The sequence below is a fragment of the Capricornis sumatraensis genome, chromosome 1, assembly GCF_032405125.1.
Source record: "Capricornis sumatraensis isolate serow.1 chromosome 1, serow.2, whole genome shotgun sequence".
Classification (NCBI taxonomy): domain Eukaryota; kingdom Metazoa; phylum Chordata; class Mammalia; order Artiodactyla; family Bovidae; genus Capricornis; species Capricornis sumatraensis.
In genome coordinates, this window is record NC_091069.1 from 69,768,642 (window position 1) to 69,792,433 (window position 23,792).

The 23,792-nt window shown below is 42.2% G+C and overlaps 1 protein-coding gene across 1 annotated transcript in view; it reads right to left on the reverse strand.

Annotated features, from left to right (window-relative positions):
- Positions 1 to 10,104, reverse strand: part of ACYP2 (acylphosphatase 2) — a 189,532-nt gene extending 179,428 nt beyond the window's left edge. Inside the window, exon 1 of the mRNA XM_068979127.1 lies at positions 9,896 to 10,104. Within this exon, the coding sequence (XP_068835228.1) occupies positions 9,896 to 10,037 (142 nt within the window). The 5' untranslated portion in view covers positions 10,038 to 10,104. The remainder of the gene's footprint in view (positions 1 to 9,895) is intronic.
- Positions 10,105 to 23,792: the final 13,688 nt, after the last annotated feature.

Below are 23,792 nucleotides of genomic sequence, written 5' to 3' on the forward strand. Positions count from 1 at the left end.
GCCTACACAAAATCCACTTTCCCCTTGTTTTCTAACATAATTTTTATGTTACTTTGGGGCAGCAACATGCTCTTCTGCATTTCCCAATCTTCCTTCTAAGAAGGGGGGCCCATGAGATGTAAGCTGAGACATCAGCTGAAGCTTTCAAGAAAGCTCACTGACAAGGGCTGACTCAGCCAGGGGTCCATCTTTGTATCCTCTCCTCCTGACTATATGGTGAGCGCAATGACTGGAGCTACAGCAGCCATCCTGAAACCATGAGGGAAAGCCCAAGGAAATCGCAGAGACCTTGGCCGTGACATCCCTGAGGGATGGGGCAGGTGAGGAGTAGGGGATGAAAGGAACTGCGGGGCAGGAATTCTTTGGTGGGGGGTGATGGAAATGTTATAAATTACATAGTAATGATAGCGGCGAGTGCTTCCCAGATGGCTCAGTGGTAATGAATCCACCTGCCAAAGCAGGAGACGCAACAGATGTGATTCAATCCCTGCGTCAGGAGGATCCCTTGGCGGAGGGCATGGCAACCCACTCCAGTATTCTTGCCTGGGAAACTCTATGGACAGAGGAGCCTGGCAGGCTACAGACCATGGGGTTGCCGAGAGTCAGACACTATTGACCTACAGAGCATGCACGCGTGCTGCAGATTTTACAGCTTATTTCTGGAGGAGAAAGTTTCTTTGCCCTTGTAATAGTTCCTTTAATGAGGAGAAATATCCATTCATGTGTCACTCCTGGCCACTCTTTACCTGTTCCTGACTCCTTGTTGGGGACATGCAGTCCAGTGGGTAAGTTTGGAAGGAGAAGCATACATAGGCCAGGTGCTTCCTCCTTTTCTTTCTGGGAACTAGATACTCAAAGGAATCACCCTTTCTGCTCTGCCCATAGAGGAAGCCCTGCTGGTGTCTGGGGTGCTGTGTTCGATTCTGCAGTATAGATCATTATAACATTCACTTGCCTGAAGACTGACACCACATCCCCAAAACTCTGCCTTACCCATTGTCTTGTATGTGCTAAGTCGTCTCAGTAGCGTCTGACTCTATGCAACCCTATGAACTGTAGCCCGCGAGGCTCCTCTGTCCATGGGACTCTCTGGGCAAGAATACTCGAGTGGACTTGTCAATAATTCACATAATGAAGAGTGGTGTTGTTTACCGAGCCCCTCAACCACAACCCTTACTTTAAAGCCTTAGAAGGAATGTATATCAAGATGTGTCGGGACCTCCAGGCCATAAGCTTTCTGAAGCAGTGGACCATGCAGAAACTAACTGTTCAAAGCTCTATAATACACTTGGAATTTTCCCAGAGTCTTTCTGAAAATCCTGATCCCTAGTTTGAAGCATACTGTGTAACAGAGGGAGGTCCACATAGAAAAAAGTGAATGTGGCCACAGTTGACCAGTATTGGCTGGAACTGAGCACTCTCAGGACTGGGCTTGTATTGGAGATGATGCTTCCATGAGCTTCCATGGCCTCTCTGCACCGCTTCCACCCTGCTGGCTAAGGAGAAGGGAAGCTGATGTGACACACGCAGGATTTTTACAGACACACTGCTCTAGAAACTGGGACAGACGTCAGCTGCTTCGCTTATGAGTGCCTCAAATACAATATGCCACTGAGACCAGGCTCAATCAGCTGCAACCAGACCTTGCTTTGTGAAAAGATGTGTCAGGCAGGAACTCTGAGGTGAGTATTTGCAAAGCAAAGCATACTTTAAATCCACAAAAAAAACCATTAGTATTTAAAAAAACCATATGATGGATTTTAAACATCAGTGCCATTTCATGAAAAATCAAATTTTCGTATTAAACTGTACCCCCTTCATCTTGGGATTTGACTGTGTGTGTCAATTTTGAATGCAGGAAGCCATCCAGTCATTACGTTACAAAGTAGCCCTTAATGACTTTAAACATCTTTAACTGTTAGAAAGGTCTTCCTTCTATAGAATAAAATTCTGCCTCACCTCCACCTTTCACCATCCATCTAGGATCTGTCCCCTGGAGCTACACACCACGGCATGTTTCAAATAGCCTGAACAGCCATTATACTACTGTTTCTTCTCTAAGCCAACTATCCACAAGCATTTCAATTTAATTTGAGATACATGGGAGTCCATATCAGAAACACAGCCTATAGGGGATATAAAAACAAGCTAGCTTGACCTTTAAAATGCCATCCTTATTATCTCGGAAAAGGAAATGGCAACCCACTCCAGTATTCTTGCCTGGAGAATCCCGTGGACAGAGGAGCCTGGTGGGGGGCTGCTGCCGATGAGGTCGCACAGAGTCGGACACAACTGCAGCGACTTAGTATGCTTGCATGCATTGGAGAAGGAAATGGCAACCCACTCAAGTATTCTTGCCTGGAGAATCCCAGGGACAGAGGAGCCTGGTGGGCTACAGTCCACGGGGTCGTAAAGAGTCGGACACGACTGAGTGACTTCACTATACACTATACACTACATTGTTGTAGTCCAGTAAGATACTCCCATTCTAATCTGAGTCAACACCATAAAGTGAACTGCTGAATTTCTAATGTACAGGTGAACTAACATATTGCCACAATCCACTTCTCCAAGTGTTAGTACTCACCTGAGCATAGGTAAAGCATCTACATACACTGCTTAATCAGTTCCTCTTTCAAAGGTGCAGATTATGTTATTCTCAATAGCTAATTATGTATGGGAACATAGCAAACCACGCCATAGATATGAACCCTCTAAAAACACAGGTCAGTCCCCTACTCCCCTGTCCCTCATCCTAAAGCCCCCAAAGCAGCAGAAGTTGATGGGGAAAAAACATGGAGCTTCTCGAGAATGTGGAGATGAAGCACAGGACAGAAAGGGAGGTGGAAAAAAAGAGTAACTTAAGAGTGGACAAACACTGTCTCAGCCAGGTGATCAAGGTTTTAACATCAACAGTGGTAAGTCATGTTGATAGTGTGTACATTTGATACAGTGTGAAGAGAAAAGCACTTTACCTCTGCAGTCTTCCTCCTGATAACCCACAACCTTGGTCTTATAACAAAAATACTAGACAAATCCCAGTTTGGGAGCATTCTACAAGGTACCTAGCCTCCAACCACTCCTCTAAACCACCAAGGTCATGGAAAACAAGGCAAGTCTGAGAAACTAACACAGCAGAAAGAAACATAAGAGGACAAAATGACTAAATACAATGTAATAACCTAGATGAATCCTGAACCCAAGAGGACTTTAGAAAACAGACTTTAGTTAAAAATAATATATCAGTGTTGGCTCACCAGTTCTGACAAAGGTACCATACAATGGAAGAAGTTTACCATAGGGGAAACTGGATGTGGAGTATACAAGAATTCTCTGTATCTTTCTAACTTTTCTATAATTCTAAAACTGCTATAAAACAACAAAAAATTATTTTTTTAAAAAAAGGGAAAGGATGGAAGTGTAGCAATGGAGGGCAGCTGCAGCCTGATGGAAGAAATGTCCACATACTGAAGTATGGGGAAGTCATGCTGGCTCATCCAAGAGTTGCCTTGACTTCTATGCTAACTAAAACAGTCTATTTGTGGGTTATCAAACATATACTGTATATGTGCTTTAACTATTAAATAAAAGGGTGTATTACCAAGAAGTAAAGTATATTCATGTTAAAGATTAAGGGACTTCCTTGTCCCTCGAGTGGTTAAGACTCTGCACTTCCACTGCAAGGGGCATGGGTTCCATCCATGGTTGGGGAATTAAGATCCTGCATGCCACACAGTGTGGTCAAAAAATAAAAAAAATAGTAAATAAAATAAAATAATAAAGATTAAATCCCTCCCTTTCTGGAACACCAATGCTGATGCTCCTTCTATGATAAGACTTTCTTCCCAGCTGCTAAGGTTAGTGACTCACTGTGTACATGCCAATCTATTTCTTTGAAATCTTGAAGGAATGAATCCCTAATTTGTTACATGCTCTTTGCTTTGATAAGATATAAGATATAAAAATCATGCTTCTCCAGAGCAGTTTCTCAGAATGATCTGAGGGACTGTCTCCCAGGCTATAGTCCTTAGTCTGGCTGAAATAAAACTCTTTCCTATTCCTATTATAGATTGTTTTTTGATTATTTCTGTCAACAAGGCTACAGCTCTATGTGTGGACTTTGCAGAAGGGTCTGAGGAGTAAACCCACTATTTGTAATATTATTTCCATAATAATTTCCCCGAGTTTCAAACAACCAACTTATAAACTATTTCTTGAAATGCAATCTGTTTGCAAATTAGGGTATGTGTATTTGAGAACAAGGAAGAGTATATTTGACTCCTGGAACATTTTGACTACCATTTTGTCACCAAGGATGATTTAAATTCAAACATTCTAAATATTACAGTATACGTTTTTGGCTAGAAAGTATTTTCTGTCATAAGCTCCATCAAGTTAAATCAATTCATTGATCAATTTTCTATCAGGACAGGACAGTCATTTTCCATTTTTTCCATATTAATTTTTATATAATTTAAGCATAGTTTCATTTAAATATTTTCATGACAATTTATCAGTCTATATTTTGTCTATATGTCCTTATATCTTCCTCCATGGTAAATTTACTTTCATAACCATTATTTCTAACAAGCCAGTATTCACTAAGATTTTTATTATTCTATACTTTTAAAAGATCTCTTTATTTTTCATTTTATATTATTAAATTAATTTCTTAAAGTTTTTATTATTTACTGTCAATAGTTTCTACATTATTATGACTCAGACAAAAAGCTAATGGCTTGTAATTATTTCTTAGGTAAGCCACTAGAAAATTGTGAGCAGTTCTATGAGATACAGAGAGACACAGGCTGGTGACACTGCCAACAAGTAAGAGAGAGAGTCAGAGACCACAGTTTTGAACGAGCTGACTGCTCACTGACCAGGTCAAATGTCCTTGGAGGCAAAATGACCATAAAAACATCCTTAGGGTCATCTGGAATGATCTAGATGTCCAGGTCCAAATGTCCTACATCAGTTTATGTACATGCTCAGTGCGTAGGTTAGGAGGAAGGCAAAATAAATATGGAAAGGGCATTGAGAGGAGGAGCAATAGGATATAGTGACTAAGAGCACGGGCTCTGGTCGCAGTTCAAATCCCAGTGCCGCCACTTAACTCACTGTCACCTGGAAAAGTTATTTCAATATGTCTTAATTTCTCCATTTGTTAAATGAGGAAGCTGGTTGAGGTCATAGGGTTGAGGATTAAATGAGTACAGAGCTTGGCACATCCTAAATCCTCAGCAAATGTCAGTGTATATTTGTGCAAATATGTGACTATGGGTTTGTCCCACATACTAGGCCTTGATAAGCCAATAGTATGCATGTACTCTCACAACTTAATGACTGAAAAACAACTCTCTTCCATTTAATACACTGTAAACAACAGAGGTTATTGCCCTAAATCTGATTTTTAAACCTGACTGTTTCTGTATGGGGCTTCCCAGGTGGCGCTAGTGATAAAGAACCCACCTGCCAATGTAGGTGATGTAAGAGACTCAGGTTCAATCCCCGGATCATGAAGATCCTCTGGAGAAAGGCATGGCAACCCACTCCAGTATTCTTGCCTGGAGAATCCAATGGACAGAGGCGCCTGGCAGCCAATGGTCCATAGGGTCAGAGAGTCAGACACGAACGACTGAGCCCACACGCTCAGCATGGGGCTCAGGATGCTCAGCACAGGGAACACTCTCAGTAAATGCCACACACATGCGTGTGCACACACACACTCAACTACTCCCATATCTGTCTAGTAAACAAAACACTTTGTCAAGTGACCTTTGTCACCATTTTCATATTTTATGTCATGTTTTATGTGCTTCAATGACTGTGTCCATTTTCAATGTAGATTACCATGTCCCTGGGTATACCAAAGACATGGTAAGGCATGAGGCGTACAAGGCATGAATAATTTTAAGTAATCAATTTCTCTATCTTCTACTCCAATATATATATTTTTCCCCTAAAACTGACTTGTCTTGAGGAGACAACAGTAGTCTGTCTGTATTTTCTTTTCTTATGTCCCTTTCCAGTCACCCTTTGAAAAAGGGGCCTATTTCTTTACAAAAAACATACTTTCACCCATTCTTTAGCTTATTCAGGTACATTGCCCCAAGGTGCAAAAACCTCTAAGTACCAAAATACAAAGATAATTTAACCTTCTAATCAATGTTTCATAAAACACCCCCAGCTTTCTCCTGAAGACATGAATTTCCAAATAAATTTACCTTCTAAATAATGTTTATCATACTTTTAAATGTACTTATATTATTTTCATCAAATGTATTCTAATAAGAGTCACAATAGTAACTTAAGCCAAAATTTTAAAAAAAGAAGAATAGAGCTTTATGGTCAAAGGAAATTAAGAAAATATATTATACACACATATATATGTACAGACATACTGCAGAACAGTTCAGTGGGTCACCAATCAGAACCACTCAAGCATAACACTCAGGTAAAATTCTATGGGGGAAATTGAATGGAAATCAAATTCAAACAGAAAACTTGGGTGCAATCTCAAAAACAACAAAATGATCTCTGTTCTTTTCCAAGTCAAACCATTTAATACCACAGTAATCCAAGTCTACGGCCCAACCAGTAATGCTGAAGAAGCTGAAGTTGAACGGTTCTATGAAGACCTACAAGATCTTGTAGAACTAACACCCCCACAAGATGTCCTTTTCATTATAGGGGACTGGAATACAAAAGTAGGAAGTCAAGAAATTCCTGGAATAACAGGCAAATTTGGCCTTGGAGTACAAAATGAAGCAGGGCAAAGGCTAATAGAGTTTTGCCAAGAGAACACACTGGTCATAGCAAATATCCTCTTCCAACAACACAAGAGACGACTCTACACATGGACATCACCAGATGGTCAATACCGAAATCAGACTGACTCATTGCAGCTAAAGATGAAGAAGCTCTATACAGACAGCAAAAACAAAAACAGGAGCTGACTGTGGCTCAGATCACTCCTTATTGCCAAATTCAGACTTAAATTAAAGAAAGTAGGGAAAACCACTAGACCATTCAGATATGACCTAAATCAAATCCCTTATGATTATACAGTGGAAGTGACAAATAGATTCAAGGGATTAGATCTGATAGCGTGCCTGAAGAACTATGGACAGAGGTTCCTGACATTGTATAGGAGCAGGGATCAAGACCATCCCCAAGAAAAAGAAATGCAAAAGGCAAAACTGGTTGTCTGAGGAGGCCCTACAAATAGCTGAGGAAAGAAGAGAAGCTAAAGGCAAAGAAGAAAAGGAAAGCTATACCATCTGCATGCCGAGTTCCAAAGAACAGTAAGGAGAGATAAGAAAGTCTTCCTCAGTGATCAATGCTAAGAAATAGAGGAAACAACTGAATGGGCAAAGACTAGAGATCTCTTCAAGAAAATTAGAGATACCAAGAGAACATTTCATGCAAAGATGGGCTCGATAAAGGACAGAAATGGCATGAACCTAACAGAAACAGAAGATATTAAGAAGAGGTGGCAAGAATACACAGACGAACTATACAAAAAAGATTTTCATGACCCAGTTAACCACAATGGTGTGATCACTCACCTAGAGCCAGACATCCTGGAATGTGAAGTCAAGTGGGCCTTAAGAAGGAAAGCATCACTATGAACAAAGTTAGTGGAGGTGATGGAATTCCAGTTGAGCTATTTCAAATCCTGAAAGATGATGCTGTGAAAGTGCTGCACTCAATATATCAGCAAATTTGGAAAACTCAGCAGTGGCCACAGGACTGGAAAATGTCAGTTTTCATTCCAATCACAAGGAAAGGCAATGCCAAAGAATGTTCAAACTACCGCACAATTGCACTCATGCTAGCAAAGTAATGCTCAAAATTCTTCAAGCCAGGCTTCAACAGTATGTGAACCATAAACTTCCAGATGTTCAAGTTGGATTTAGAAAAGGCAGAGGAACCAGAGATCAAATTGCCAACATCCACTGGATCATCAAAAAAGCAGGAGAGTTCCAGAAAAACATCTACTTCTGCTTTACTGACTATGCCGAAGGCTTTGACTGTGTGGATGACAACAAAATGTGGAAAATTCTCAAAAGAGATGGGAATACCAGACCACCTTACTTATCTCCTGAGAAATCTGTATGCAGGTCAAAACGCAACAGTTAGAACTGGGAACAACAGACTGGTTCCAAATTGAGAAAGAAGTACGTCAAGGCTCTATATTGTCACCTTGCTTATTTAATTTACATGCAAAGTGTATCATGCAAAATGCTGGGCTGGATGAAGTACAAGCTGAAATCAAGATTGCCGGGAGTAATATCAATAACCTCAGATATGCAGATGACACCACCCTTATGGCAGAAAGCAAAGAAGAACTAAAGAGCCTCTTGATGAAAGTGAAAGATAAGAGTGAAAAAGTTGGCTTAAAACTCAACATTCAGAAAACGAAGATCATGACATCCAGTCCCATTACTTCATTGCAAATGTATGGAAACAGTGAGGGACTTTATTTTTTGAGGCTCCAGAATCACTGCAGATGGTGACTGCAGCCATGAAATTAAAAGGCACTCGCTCTCTGGAAGAAAAGCTATGACCAACCTAGTGAAGTGAAGTCACTCAGTCGTGTCTGACTCTTTGCGACCCCATGGACTGTAGCCTACCAGGCTCCTCTGTCCATGGGATTTTCCAGGCAATAGTCCTGGAGTGGATTGCCATTTCCTTCTCCAGGGGATCTTCCCAACCCAGGGATCGAACCCGGGTCTCCCACATTGTAGACAGACGCTTTACCATCTGACCCACATTAAAAAGCAGAGACATTACTTTGTCAACAAAGCTAGTCTAGCCAAAGCTATGGTTTTTCCAGTAGTCATGTATGGATGTGAGAGTTGGACTATAAGGAAAGCTGAGCACCAAAGGATTGATGCTTTTGAATTGTGGTGTTGGAGAAGACTCTTGAGAGTCCCTTGCAAGGAGATCCAACCAGTCCATCCTAAAGGAAATCAGTCCTGAATATTCTTTGGAAGGACTGATGCTGAAGCTGAAACTCCAATACTTTGGCCATCGGATGCAAAGAACTGACTCATTGGAAAAGACCCTAATGCTAGGAAGGATTGAAGGCAGGAGGAGAAGGGGATGACAGAGGATGAGATGGCATCACTGGCTCTATGGACATGAGTTTGAGCATGCTCCAGGAGTTGGTGATAGACAGGGAAGTCTGGCAAGCTGCAGGCCATAGAGTCCCGAGTCCAACAGAGCTCAGTGACTGAACTGAACACTTTTTGTTTTGAACGAAAGATGGCAAATATTAGATCGCCACCATATTTATATTTCACTGGATAAATTTCAGTGATTTTTAACATTTAATTTAGAAATAATGGTAGTTCCAGTAAGCCAGACATTAAATCCTTCGCAACGATTTAAACTTATGACGGAACAAAAAGAAGATAACAACATAATAATTCCTTTAGGAGCTACACTGGCAAAAGTATTACCATCCTACAAAATGAAGCCTCCAACACCATCTAGGAGTCTATTCTGAAACAATTCAACCACAGTAGTTTCAGTGGCAAGCAACGGGGGTCACCAGATCAAGGACCCTCCTCTTTTCCTCCCCCACTTCAGTTTGCCTTCTTGATGCGGACCCCTCGCACTCCCTTAGACGGCCCACTCCCAGCGCCCGGCTGTTCCTCCTTCTCCCTGCCATTCTCCCTAAGGAGTCTCCGCTCTCCTCCCCCGCCCACCCCAGCTCTCCTGCGCATGCGCCCTTGGTCTCCTTCCCGCCGCTGTTGCTGTGTCATGGCCGGGCGGAAGTCCCAGCCACAACGGGGCAGGGGCTCCTAGAGATGGGCTGTGCTTGTCGCAGCTTTCTATTCCTCCTCCCCAACACCTCTTTGATCTCCCGCTGTAGGCGGTCCCCTACCCTGCACTCTCCCGAACACTTCGTAGTCCACGGATTTGAGTGGCCTGGCGGTAGACATGGCGGCGGCGAGCCCTCTGCCGAGGAGCCGGAGCGGGGTTCGGGGCGCGGTGACTGCGGCGGCCGCGAGAGGGAGGGGGCACATGGGACCGCTTGGCGCACCCCGCGTCTGACACCGGCCCGGGACGCGACGCGCCGGGGTCACGCGTTGGGAGGTGGCAAATGAGACGGCGGGGACTGGGAGCGAGGGCAGCCCGGGATGCCTGGAAGGCAGAGGCGGCGGGGCCCGCGGCGACCGGAGGGCTCCTTTCCCCGCCCCTCCCTCCTGGGGGAACCCGACTCGCTTCCCAGGAGGGTTGCCCGCTCCGCGGCCCTGCGGCTTAATGGACCGCGGCGCTCCTTCCTCTGTGTCTGTAAACAAAAGCCGGAGGCTCGGCCCAGATGTCGGTAGTTTGGTACCCTAAAATGATTGCTTCTGAAATGAAAGATCTGCTAACCCAGTATTTCAGAGTACTTGGTTAGTAAATTTTTATTAAACGTTTAGGTAACTGCCACATGTAGGAATTCATTTTGAGCCGTTCTTACGGTGGCAACAGCATCTGCTTCTCTACTAAGTCACAAAGGCTTTGGGCCTGAATCCATATTCTAAATGGATTCTGATATATTCTAGGACGAGAAACTTTAAAAATCTAAACGTGTTAAACAAAAAATCTTGTCTGCTGTTAACGGATATAGCTTTTTTTAAGGTCTTTGTTCAGTAACACCCCAGTTGCCTGGAAGGTTAAAGCAGTATATACTTTAGAAAATTTTACTTCCTGGTGAGACTGTTATGTCTTAAAGCAACCCACCACTCCAAAGAATGTGGATGCAGCTATTGATAATCTGCTGCCTTCTAGAATTACAAGTCCTTTTACTTTTGAGAATTTGCCTTTTCAACATATTTATTGGTTTCAATACTTTGAATATGGCCACAGAGTTAAAACAATCTTCTGCAATCTGGTTCAACATTATGTGCGATTTCTATTAGTACCAAAAATGATCTAAAACTTGGTTAGAATGTGGTTAAACCATTTTAAAGTTAAATATATTCTGGAGGTGCTAATCCAGGTAATTTTATGTAATGAAGATCATGGTTCATTGCAGAGTCCTCATAACTTATTCTTACTCTCATCTCCCTTTCAGTTCATCCCATGCAGATCCTAGAATCAGTGTAGGTCTCATGTCATTCTTTTCAGTGACATACCTTCACCGTCTTTACAGTGCATTTCAAATAAAACCATCCCATTCAGTGGACATGAATTTGAGCAAACCCAGGAGAGAGGGAAGGACAGAGGAGCCTGGTGTTCTACAGTTCATGGGTTCACAAAAAAGTCAGAGAGGACTTAGCGACTGACCAACTTCAGCATCCACTAATCTCTTATTACCTGCTTCTACCTATCCTGTAGGTTTTGTTGCTGTTTAGTCGCTAAGTCATGTTGGACTCTTGCAACCACATGGACTGTAGCCCGCCAGTCTCCTCAGTTAATGGGATGTCCCAGGCAAGAATACTAGAGTGGGTTGCCATTTCCCTCTCCAGGGCAATCTTCACCACTCAGGGATGGAACCTGCCTCTACTGCCTTGCAGGCTGATTCTTTAATCCTGCAGGTTATAGGTAGCCTATTTTAAAGACACTGCGATTATTCTGCTCTCTGAACACACCCTGACTTTTGAAAAAAAAAACTTTGCTCTTGGATCTATTTTATCTGGAATACATACCTACTCTAGTTCCTGCCGGGAGCCAGTGTGAGGAATCCCGCCCGTGACAAGGTCATGAGGAAGGAAGCTGACATACGCAAGGCGTGCTCAGACTTCAGGGACCCCTCTGGAAATTTCTAAGCATGTACCCCAACAAAAATCTGCCGGCTTTTGTGCTCTGCTTTTCCACTCTTCTGACATTTTCTGGAAAAAGTCAATTCAGGGCTTTAGTCTTCTGCATTTGAAAGAGTGTTTCAATCCAAATACCCCTCTGATGGCTTTCTAACCTGCCTGCAGGACTGGTACAGCTGCGCATGTGATTGTTTGAGGCCTCCTGACCGCAGGAGGCACAGGAAGCTTAAAACATCCTAGGAATGTAGGGGCTTCCGAAGAGTCAAAATCTTTAGAATAGGACTGATTAAAAGTTTCATTTGTTGAGTCAATGCTTGCTGCTGAATTTTCATATCCTTTATTAGTTGGTATATAAAAAAACAAGTAGTAGACCTTGTATTAGCAACATTAGATCTTTGAGTTAAGTACCTTCTTTGTTATAACCCACTGTGCCTTTGTTCTATAGAGATGTAACTTTAGCGCTTTTAAGGAGATGCAGATTAAAGAAAAACACTTCAGGAGAAACAAAATTAACATTCATTAAGGAAGAGAGCCAAAAAGTGTTAACAAGCCTCTTGGCCAGAAGATAATGTAAATCACCTGAGACCTTTTGTTTACAAAATGATGTATAGAAAGAGTCTGGGCTGCGAACGCTACATAATTTTGTGTTACCCATTGATCTCCATGTTTTATCAAAAGTATAAAAGGCCTTGTGAACAATAAAGGGGGGGACCAGCTTCTCGGACCAGCTTCTCGGACCAAATTCTCAGACCAGTTTCTCGGACTAGTCTCGGCCTGGTTTCTTGGGAATCTGGCTCCCCCCGTGTCTCTCTCTCTCTCTTTTTCTCTCCCTTTTCTTCCCTCTGCTCTTTACTTTAATTTCAGGCTGAATTTTCATCTGGGGCGCGGAGGCTCGCCAGGTCTACTTACTTGCCGTGGTTGTTAAGACCCGCGCGAAAGGGAGCTTAAGGCGAGGCACCCTTAGATATTCAAGCGGGCGCCGGTGGCCCAACGTAGATGGTGCAAATTCCTTGTCTGGAATTTTATTGGTCTTCCGCGTAAACCAAGCTATTCAGCCCTCTTCCTCCACTTAATCTTCCTACTACACTATAGTTTCTTAATCTAATCTTATATTAATAAATAAACGAGTTTTTCCACGCCAACGCCGTCCACCCTTCGAATTCCCTGGATCCACCGGGGCTGGACCCCGGCAAGTTCCCAAATCTTCCCCTAGCCTGTTCAGTAACCTATGCAAGTACTTAGCAGATTTCATCCTAATTATTTGCTATCTTGACCACTAGTACTTTGCATTCTAAGAAGTAAGATCTCAAACTGGGTCCTATTCCTATCACTGATCTTGTCACTGACTGGAAAGGTGGACATTTTCCTTTTCTTAATCTTTTATTTTTCTCCATGTTTACCCCAAAGTACCCTTCCCTGCCAATTATTTTGTAGCTGTATTGTAATTTTAGAAGTGCAATGGCAACAACTGACATTTGCTTAGCTAAAAAATTGACTGTTTCTGCCAACAGTGGAATGTTAGTAAACAGAAATTATGTACCATTTCAGCATTGCCAATGCTGAAAGGATTGCCAATGATGTGTGATACTAAGAATAAAAATTTTAAGTAAATGTTGCTAATGCTTAAGCTAACTTTAAACAATAAAACATTTGTGCATAATTAGAGAAAATTTTCAGAGAAGGCAATGGCACCCCACTCCAGTACTCTTGCCTGGAAAATCCCATGGAGGGAGGAGCCTGGTAGGCTGCAGTCCCTGGGGTCACTGCGAGTCGGACATGACTGAGCAGCTTCGCTTTCACTTTTCACTTTCATGCACTGGAGAAGGAAATGGCAACCCACTCCAGTTCTTGCCTGGAGAATCCCAGGGATGGGGGAGCCTGGTGGGCTGCTGTCTATGGGGTCGCACAGAGTTGGACACGACTGAAGCGACTTAGCAGCAGCAGCAGAGAAAATTTTTAAAATAGAAGGAGAAAATCCATAACCCTAACACAACTTTTATCATTTTTGTATATTCTCTTATATTTGTGTTTTAAGTAGTTAAAATCATAGTATAAATTCAACTTTTATTCTTCCTTTTCCATATTATAGTTTTTCCCATGAATATTTTAGTAATTTCATGATATTCTATTAAGTAGGCATAACCATCTACTAAGTGCCTGTTGTTACATACTCTGCCTCTAATTTTTCACTACCAAAAAAATATTGTGAAGGAAATATTCCTTCACACAGCTTTTTTCCCCATATTTAAAAATTACCTAGGGTAAAATTTACCAATTCAGAAGGTACAAGCATGTATTCTCCCTGATGCACATTACCAAATCATTTTTCAAAGGGCTGTACTAACTGAAACGTATCATTGCCAACACTGTGTAAGTATATTATTATTTGGCTTCTGATAGAAACAAATGTAAGCAAGCTCTTCACATACATGATTAGGTAAAAAGTTTTAATTTTCTAACCTGAGAAATAGCTTTGGAATAACTAGGCTTTGTGTTAATCCCAGTTCAATTGAGAACTTAGTCATAGCATTCCCTTCTTGAACCCTTTAATTTGTGTGTGATGTAGGATCACATTTAAGGTAATACATAGAAAAGGAAAATCCTGCCTGTGTGATAAGCATGTAAAAAATGACCAGTTCCCAGAACCTGTGAAACAGTAACAGACAATACAGTATCTGGGTCCAAATGACATCTGAACTGAGGAGGTATCACCTGTAAATGACTATAATTTGTCAGAAGTCAGTGGAGAGAGATTCCTAGAGTGATTTCTCAGAAATTTGGTATTGAGATATAACTGATGTCAGCGACGATGAAAATTACTTTATCCATGCGGACCCTAGAATCAACATAGGTCTCATGTCATTCTTTTCAGTGATATATGTTAAACATCTCTACAGTGCATTCCAAATAAAACGAATTGACTCAATGGACATGAATTTGAGCAAACTCCTGGAGAGAGTGGAGGACAGAGGAGCCTGAAATGTTTTTGTAATTTTCCAGTAGTCATGTATGGATGTGAGAGTTGGACTATAAAGAAAGCTGAGCACCAAAGAATGGATGCTTTTGAACTGTGGTGTTGGAGAAGACTCTTGAGAGTCCCTTGGACTGCAAGGAGATCCAACCAGTCCATCCTAAAGGAAATCAGTCCTGAATATTCATTGGAAAGACTGATGCTGAAACTGAAACTCCAATACTTTGGCCACCTGATGTGAAGAACTGACTCATTTGAAAACATCCTGAGCTGGGAAAGATTGGAGGTGAGAGGAGAAGGGGATGACAGAGGATGAGATGGCTGGATGGCATCATCGACTCAATGGACATGAATTTGAGTAAACTCTGGGAGTTGGTAATGGACAGGGAGGCCTGGTGTGCTGCGGTCCTTGGGGACACAAAGAGTCGGACATGACTGAGTAACTGAACTGAACTGCACATTGAAAGAGCAGGACTTAACAGGATGCAAATCATTAACTGCCACAACTGAATCAGTTCAGTTCACTTCAGTCTCTCACTCGTGTCCGACTCTGGTGACCCCATGGACTGTAGCACGCCAGGCTTCCCTGTCCATCACAACTCCTGGAGTTTACTCAGACTCATATCCATTGAGTCAGTGATACCATCCAACCATCTCATCCTATGTCATCCCGTTCTCCTCCTGCCTTCAATCATTCCCAGCATCAGGGTCTTTTCAAATGAGTTCTTGACATCAGATGGCCAAAGTATTGGAGTTTAAGCTTCAGCATCAGTCTTTCCAATGAATATTCAAGACTGATTTCCTTTAAGATGGACTAGTTGGATCCTCTTGCAGTCCAAGAGACTCTCAAGAGTCTTCAACACCACAGTTCAAAGGATTGAATTCTTCAGTGCTCAGCTTTATAGTCCAACTCTCACATCCATACATGACTACTGGAAAAACCAAAGCTTTGATAGACAAACCTTTCTTTACAAAGTAATGTCTCTGCTTTTTAATATGCTGTCTAGGTTCCTAACTTTTCTTCCAAGGAGCAAATGTCCTTTAATTTCATGGCTGCAGTCACCATCTGCAGTGATTTTGGAGCCCCCCAAAATAAAGTCTCTCACTGTTTCCATTGTTTACCCATTTATTTGCCATGAAGTGATGAACTATGGACGGAGGTTCGTGACATTGTACAGGAGACAAGGATCAAGAACATCACCATGGAAAAGAAATACAAAAAAGCAAAATGGCTGTCTGAGGAGGCCTTACAAATAGCTGTGAAAGAAGAGAGGTGAAAAGCAAAGGAGAAAAGGAAAGATGTAAGCATCTGAATTCAGAGTTCCAAAGAATAGCAAGAAGAGATAAGAAAGCCTTCCTCAGCAATCAATGCAAAGAAACAGGAAAACAACAGAATGGGAAAGACTAGAGATCACTTCAAAAATCAGAGATACCAAGGGAACATTTCATGCAAAGATGGGCTCAATAAAAGACAGAAATGGTATGGACCTATCAGAAGCAGAAGATATTATGAAGAGGTGGCAAGAATACACAGAAGAACTGTACAAAAAAGATCTTCATGGCCAAGATAATCACGATGGTATCATCACTCACCTAGAGCCAGACATCCTGGAATGTGAAGTCTAGTGGGCCTTAGAAAGCATCACTATGAACAAAGCTTGTGGATGTGATGGAATTCCAGTTGAGCTGTATCAAATCCTGAAAGATGATGCTGTGAAAGTGCTACACTCAATATGCCAGCAAATTTGGAAAACTCAGCAGTGGCCACAGGACCGGAAAAGGACAATTTTCATTCCAATTCCAAAGAAAGGCAATGCCAAAGAATGCTCAAACTACCACACAATTGCACTCCTCTCACACGCTAGTAAAATAATTCTCAAAATTCTCCAAGCCAGGCTTCAGCAATACATGAACTGTGAATTTCCAGATGTTCAAGCTGGTTTTAGAAAAGGCAGAGGAACCAGAGATCAAATTGCCAACATCCATAGTATCGAAACAGCAAGAGAGTTCCAGAAAAACATCTATTTCTGCTTTATTGACTATGCCAAAGACCTTGACTGTGTGGATCACAATAAACTGTGGAAAATTCTGAAAGAAATGGGAATACCAGACCACCTGACCTGCCTCTTGAGAAACCTATATGCAGGTCAGGAAGCAACAGTTAGAACTGGACATGGAACAACAGACTGGTTCCAAATAGGAAAAGGAGTACGTCAAGGCTGTATATTGTCACCCTGCTTATTTAGCTTATATGCAGAGTACATAATGAGAAACGCTGGGCTGGAAGAAGCACAAGCTGGAATCAAGATTGCCGGAAGAAATATGAATAACCTCAGATAGGCAGATGACACCACCCTTATGGCAGAAAGTGAAGAGGAACTAAAGAGCCTCTTGATGAAAGTGAAAGAGGAGAGTGAAAAAGTTGGCTTAAAGCTCAACAATCAGAAAACGAAGATCATGGTATCTGGTCCCATCACTTCATGGGAAATAGATGGGGAAACAGTGGAAACAGTGTCAGACTTTATTTTGGGGCTCCAAAATCACTGCAGAGGGTGACTGCAACCATGAAATTAAAAGTCACTCCTTGGAAGGAAAGTTATGACCAACCTAGATAGCATATTCAAAAGCAGAGACATTACTTTGCCAACAAAGGTCCGTCTAGTCAAGGCTATGGTTTTTCCAGTAGTCATGTATGGATGTGAGAGTTGGTCTGTGAAGAAAGCTGAGCGCCGAAGAATTGATGCTTTGGAACTGTGGTGTTGGAGAAGACTCTTGAGAGTCCCTTGGACTGCAAGGGGATCCAACCAGTCCATTCTAAAGGAGATTAGTCCTAGGTGTTCTTTGGAAGGAATGATGCTAAAGCTGAAACTCCAGTACTTTGGCCACCTCATGCGAAGAGTTGACTCATTGGAAAAGACTCTGATGCTGGGAGGGATTGGGGGCAGGAGGAGAAGGGGACGACAGAGGATAAGATAGCTGGATGGCATCACCAACACTATGGACGTGAGTTTGAGTGAACTCAGGGAGTTGGTGATGGACAGGGAGGCCTGGCTTGCTGCAATTCATGGGGTCTCAAAGAGTCGGATACGACTGAGCAACTGAACTGAACTGATGGCACTGGATATCATATCTTAGTATTCTGAATGTTGAGCTTTATGCTAACTTTTTCACTCTCCTTTCACTTTCATCAAGAGGCTATTTAGTTCTTCTTCGCTTTCTGTCATAAGAGTGGTGTCATCTTCATAGCTGAGGTTATTGATACTTCTGTCAGCAATCTTGATTCCAACTTGTGCTTCATCCAGTTCAGCATTTCTCATGATGTACTCTGCATATAAGCTAAATAAGCAGGGTGACAATATACAGCTTTGACGTTCTCATTTCCCAGTTTGGAACCAGTCTGTTCCGTGTCCAGTTCTAACTGTTTCTTCTTGACCTGCATACAGATTTCTCAGGAGGCAGGTGAGGTAGTCTAGTATTCCCATCTCTTGAAGATTTTTCCACAGTTTGTTGTGATCCCACAGTCAAAGGCTTTAGCATAGTTAAAAAGCAGTAGATGTTTTTCTGGAACTCTCTTGCTTTTTGATGATCCAGTGCAGGTTGGCAATTTGATCTCTGGTTCCTCTGCCTTTTCTAAATCCAGCTTGAACATCTGGAAGTTCACGGTTCATGTACTGTTGAAGCCTGGCTTGGGGAATTTTGAGCATTACTTTGCTACCTTGTGAGATGAGTGCAATTGTGTGGTAGTTTGAGCATTCTTTGGCATTACCTTTCTTTGGGATTGGAATGAAAACTGACATTTTCCAGTCCTATGGACACTGCTGAGTTTTCCAAATTTGCTGGCATATTGAGTGTAGCACTTTCACAGCGTCATCTTTTAAGATTGGAAATAGGTCAACTGGAATTCCATCACCTCCACTAGCTTTGTTCATAGTGATGCTTCCTAAAGCCCACTTGACCTCGCATTCCAGGATGTCTGGTTCTAGGTGAGTGATCACACCATCGTGATTAACTGGGTCATGAAGATCTTTTTGTTTAGTTCTTCTGTGTATTCTTGCCACTACTTCTTAATATCTTCTGCTTCTGTTAGGTTCATATCATTTCTGTCCTTTATTGTGCCCATCTTTGCATGAAATGTTCCCTTCAGTTTCAGTTTCAGTTTAGTTGCTCAGTCGTGTCCAACTCTTTGCGACCCCATGAATCGCAGCTCACCAGGCCTCCCTGTCCATCACCATCTCCCGGAGTTCACTCAGAATCACGTCCATCGAGTCCGTGAAGCCATCCAGCCATCTCATCCTCTGTCATCCCCTTCTCCTCCTGCCCCCAATCCCTCCCAGCATCAGAGTCTTTTCCAATGAGTCAACTCTTCGCATGAGGTGGCCAAAGTACTGGAGTTTCAGCTTTAGCATCATTCCCTCAAAAGAAATCCCAGGGCTGATCTCCTTCAGAATGGACTGGTTGGATCTCCTTGCAGTCCAAGGGACTCTCAAGAGTCTTCTCCAACACCACAGTTCAAAAGCATCAATTCATCGGCACTCAGCCTTCTTCAGAGTCCAACTCTCACATTCATACATGACCACAGGAAAAAACATAGCCTTGACTAGATGGACCTTAGTCGGCGAAGTATGTCTCTGCTTTTGAATATACTATCTAGGTTGGTCATAACTTTCCTTCCAAGGAGTAATTGTCTTTTAATTTCACGGCTGCAATCACCATCTGCAGTGATTTGGGAGCCCCCAGAAGTAAAGTCTGACACTTTCCACTGTTTCCCCATCTATTTCCCATGAAGTGATGGGACCGGATGCCATGATCTTCGTTTTCTGATTGTTGAGCTTTAAGCCAACTTTTTCACTCTCCTCTTTCACTTTCATCAAGAGGCTTTTTAGTTCCTCTTCACTTTCTGCCATAAGGGTGGTGTCATCTGCATATCTGAGGTTATTCATATTTCTCCCTGCAATCTTGATTCCAGCTTGTGTTTCTTCCAGCCCAGCGTTTCTCATGATGTACTCTGCATATAAGTTAAATAAGCAGGGTGACAATATACAGCCTTGATGTACTCCTTTTCCTATTTGGAACCAGTCTGTTGTTCCATGTCCAGTTCTAACTGTTGCTTCCTGTCCTGCATATAGGTTTCTCAAGAGGCAGGTTAGGTGGTCTGGTATTCCCATCTCTTTCAGAATTTTCCACAGTTTATTGTGATCCACACAGTCAAAGGCTTTTGCCTAGTCAATAAAGCAGAAATAGATGTTTTTCTGGACCTTTCTTGCTTTTTCCATGATCCAGTGGATGTTGGCAATTTGATCTCTGGTTCCTCTGCCTTTTCTAAAACCAGCTTGAACATCAGGGAGTTCATGGTTCACGTATTGCTGAAACCTGGCTTGGAGAATTTTGAGCATTACTGTACTAGCATGTGAGATGAATGGAACTGTGCAGTAGTTTGAGCATTCTTTGGCATTGCCTGTCTTTGGGATTGGAATGAAAACTGACCTTTTCCAGTCCTGTGGCCACTGCTGAGTTTTCCAAATTTGCTGACATATTGAGTGGAGCACTTTCACAGCATCATCTTTCAGGATTTGAAACAGCTCTACTGGAATTCCATCACCTCTACTAGCTTTGTTCATAGTGATGCTTTCTAAGGCCCACTTGACTTCACTTTCCCAGATGTCTGGCTCTAGATTAGTGATCACATCATCATGATTATCTGGATTGTGAAGATCTTTTTTGTACAGTTCTTCCATGTATTCTTGCCACCTCTTCTTAATATCTTCTGCTTCTGTTAGGTCCATACCATTTCTGTCCTTTATCGAGCCCATCTTTGCATGAAATGTTCCCTTGGTATCTCTAATTTTCTTGAAGTGATCTCTGGTCTTTCCCATTCTGTTCTTTTCCTCTATTTCTTTGCACTGATCGCTGAAGAAGGCTTTCTTATCTCTTCTTGCTATTCTTTGGAACTCTGCATTCAGACACTTATATTTTTCCTTTTCTCCTTTGCTTTTCTCCTCTCTTCTTTTCACAGCTATTTGTAAGGCCTCCCCAGACAGCCATTTTGCTTTTTTGCATTTCTTTTCCATGGGGATGGTCTTGATCCCTGTCTCCTGTACAATGTCATGAACCTCATTCCATAGTTCATCAGGCACGCTATCTATGAGATCTAGGCCCTTAAATCTATTTCTCACTTCCACTGTATCATCATAAGGGATTTGACTGAGGTCATACCTGAATGGCCTAGCGGTTTTCCCTACTTTCTTCAATATAAGTCTGAATTTGGCAATAAGGAGTTCATGATCTGAGCCACAGTCAGTTCCTGGTCTTGTTTTTGTTGACTGTATAGAGCTTCTCCATCTTTGGCTGCAAAGAATATAATCAATGTGATTTCGGTGTTGACAATCTGGTGATGTCCATGTGTAGAGTCTTCTCTCGTGTTGTTGGAAGAGGGTGTTTGCTATGACCAGTGCAGTTTCTTGGCAAAACTCTATTAGTCTTTGCCCTGCTTCATTCTGCATTCCAAGGCCAAATTTGCCTGTTACTCCAGGTGTTTCTTGACTTCCTACTTTTGCATTCCAGTCCCCTATAATGAAAAGGATATCTTTTTTGCGTGTTTGTTCTGAAAGGTCTTGTAGGTCTTCATAAAACCGTTCAACTTCAGCTTCGTATCTCCAGTTTTCTTGAAGAGATCTCTAGTCTTTCTCATTCTATTGGTTTCCTCTATTTCTTAACATTGATCACTGAGGAAGGCTTTCTTATCTCTCCTTGCTTTTCTTTGGAACTCTGCATTCAGATGGGTATATCTTTCCTTTTCTCCTTTGCCTTTCATTTCTCTTCTTTTCACAGCTATTTGTAAGGCCTCCTCAGACAACCATTTTGTTTTTTTGCATTTCTTTTTCTTGGGGATGGTCTTGCTCCCTGTCTCCTGAACAATGTCCTGAACCTCCATCCATAGTTATTCAGGCACTCTGTCTATCAGATCTAATCCCTTATATCTATTTGTCACTTCAGCTGTATAATCATAAGGAATTTGATTTAGGTCATACCTGAATGGTCTAGTGGTTTTCCCTACTTTGTTTAAGTCTGAATTTGGCAATAAGGAGTTCATGATCTGAACCAGAGTCAGCTCCTGGTCTTTTTTTTGCTGCCTGTATAGAGCTTCTTCATTTTGGCTGCAAAGAATATAATCAATCTGATTTCGGTGTTGGCCATCTGGTGATGTCCATGTGTAGTCTCTTGTGTTGTTGGAAGAGGTGTTTGCTATGACCAGTGTGTTCTCTTGGCAAAACTCTATTAGCCTTTGCCCTACTTCATTCTGTACTCCAATGCGAAATTTGCCTGTTACTCCAGGTGTTTCTTGACTTTGTACTTTTGCATTCCAGTCCCGTATAATGAAAAGGACATCTTTTTTGGGTGTTAGTTCTAAAAGGTCTCAGGTCTTCATAGAACCATTCAACTTCAACTTCTTGAAGGATTCCCTCGTGGAACCCATCTTTGCATGAAATGTTCCCTTGGTATCTCTAATTTTCTTGAAGAAATCTCTAGTCTTTCCTGTTCTATTGTTTTCCTCTATTTCTTTGCATTGATTACTAAGGAAGGCTTTCTTATCTCTCCTTGTTATTCTTTAGAACTCTGCATTCAGATGTTTATATCTTTCCGTTTCTCCTTTGCCTTTAGCTTCTCTTCTTTTCTCAGCTATTTGTAAGGCCTCCTCATACAACTAAATGCCTTTTTGCATTTCTTTTTCTTGGTGATGGTCTATATCACTTGATCATTTCTATCATAGTCCAATTTGATATTCAAAACTGAGGAGTTAAATTCATTTCGCCTTAAAGCTGCTTTCTGCTCCCTGCTTGTGCAGGGATAGGAGACTCAGGCGTGGTTGATAGGTGTTGATACTTGGGGCTCCCCACGAATAGTAAATATTCAAAAGTGATTAATTCTTTTGCAGCTGCTTTCTGGTAGGGCGACTCTGGTAAAGCTTTTCTTCATGAGAAATTCCTGAGTTTTGTTCCCTCGATAGACCGTGCCTGCACTTTAGTCAGTCGGTCACACCCCTATCCTAGCTCTGTATTGAATGCTGCACCTCCATCCTCTCCTATGAGATAGACTAGCCCCCAGGTAGAAGGCTGCACGGGAGGGATTTCTTTAAAAATGATCACAAGACCAGACCCTTCCTTCCCACCACATCTAATTATGAGGACTCATATCTCTGCCCTACTGTGAGAGTTGGCTGAAGAATTGATGCTTTTGAACTGTGGTGTTCAAAAGACTCTTAAGAGTTCCTTGGACTGCAAGGAGATACAACCAGTCCATCCTAAAAGAAATCGGTCTTGAATATTCATTGGAAGGACTGATGCTGAAGCTGAATCCAATACTTTGGCCACCTGATGTAAAGAACTGACTCATTGGAAAAGACCCTGATACCAGGAAAGATTGAAGGTAGGAGGGGAAGGGGATGACAGAGGATAAGATGGTTGGATGGCATCACCGACTCAATGAATATGAGCTTCAGTAAGCTCCAGGAGTTAGTGATGGACAGGGAAGCCTGGCATGCTACTGTCCATGGGCTTGCAAAGAGTCGGACACAACTGAACATCTGAACTGAACTGATATCTCTGTCCTACTATTGATAGAAGTCACAGTTTGATCTGAATTCAACCATCTCTTTTTGCTTCACTTGGCAGGCATTATTCAGGTCATAGCCTGGCCTTTTTACTTTCTGTAAGTCTGGCCAGTCCTTTCTAGCCTCAAGGAGTAAAGGCCAAGCTCTCAGGGTGGTTCTTTTAAAGACCCTCTCACTAGGCATGCAGTGAAGGGAAAACACCCCATTTCTCTCTCCCATGGTGGGACAGGGGCAAAGAGGGAAAAACCATAGCTTCCCTGAAACTTTTCTCAAAGAAATCCTCCTGAGCCTGAGAAGGGTACTGAGCTCAGGACCTTAAAAATCAGTCTTAAACACTCCTTTTGGACAACAGAGATAGTTTCAGTTCAGTTCAGTTCAGTCGCTCAGTCGTGTCTGACTCTTTGCGACCCCATGAATTGCAGCACGCCAGGCCTCCCTGTCCATCACCGACTCC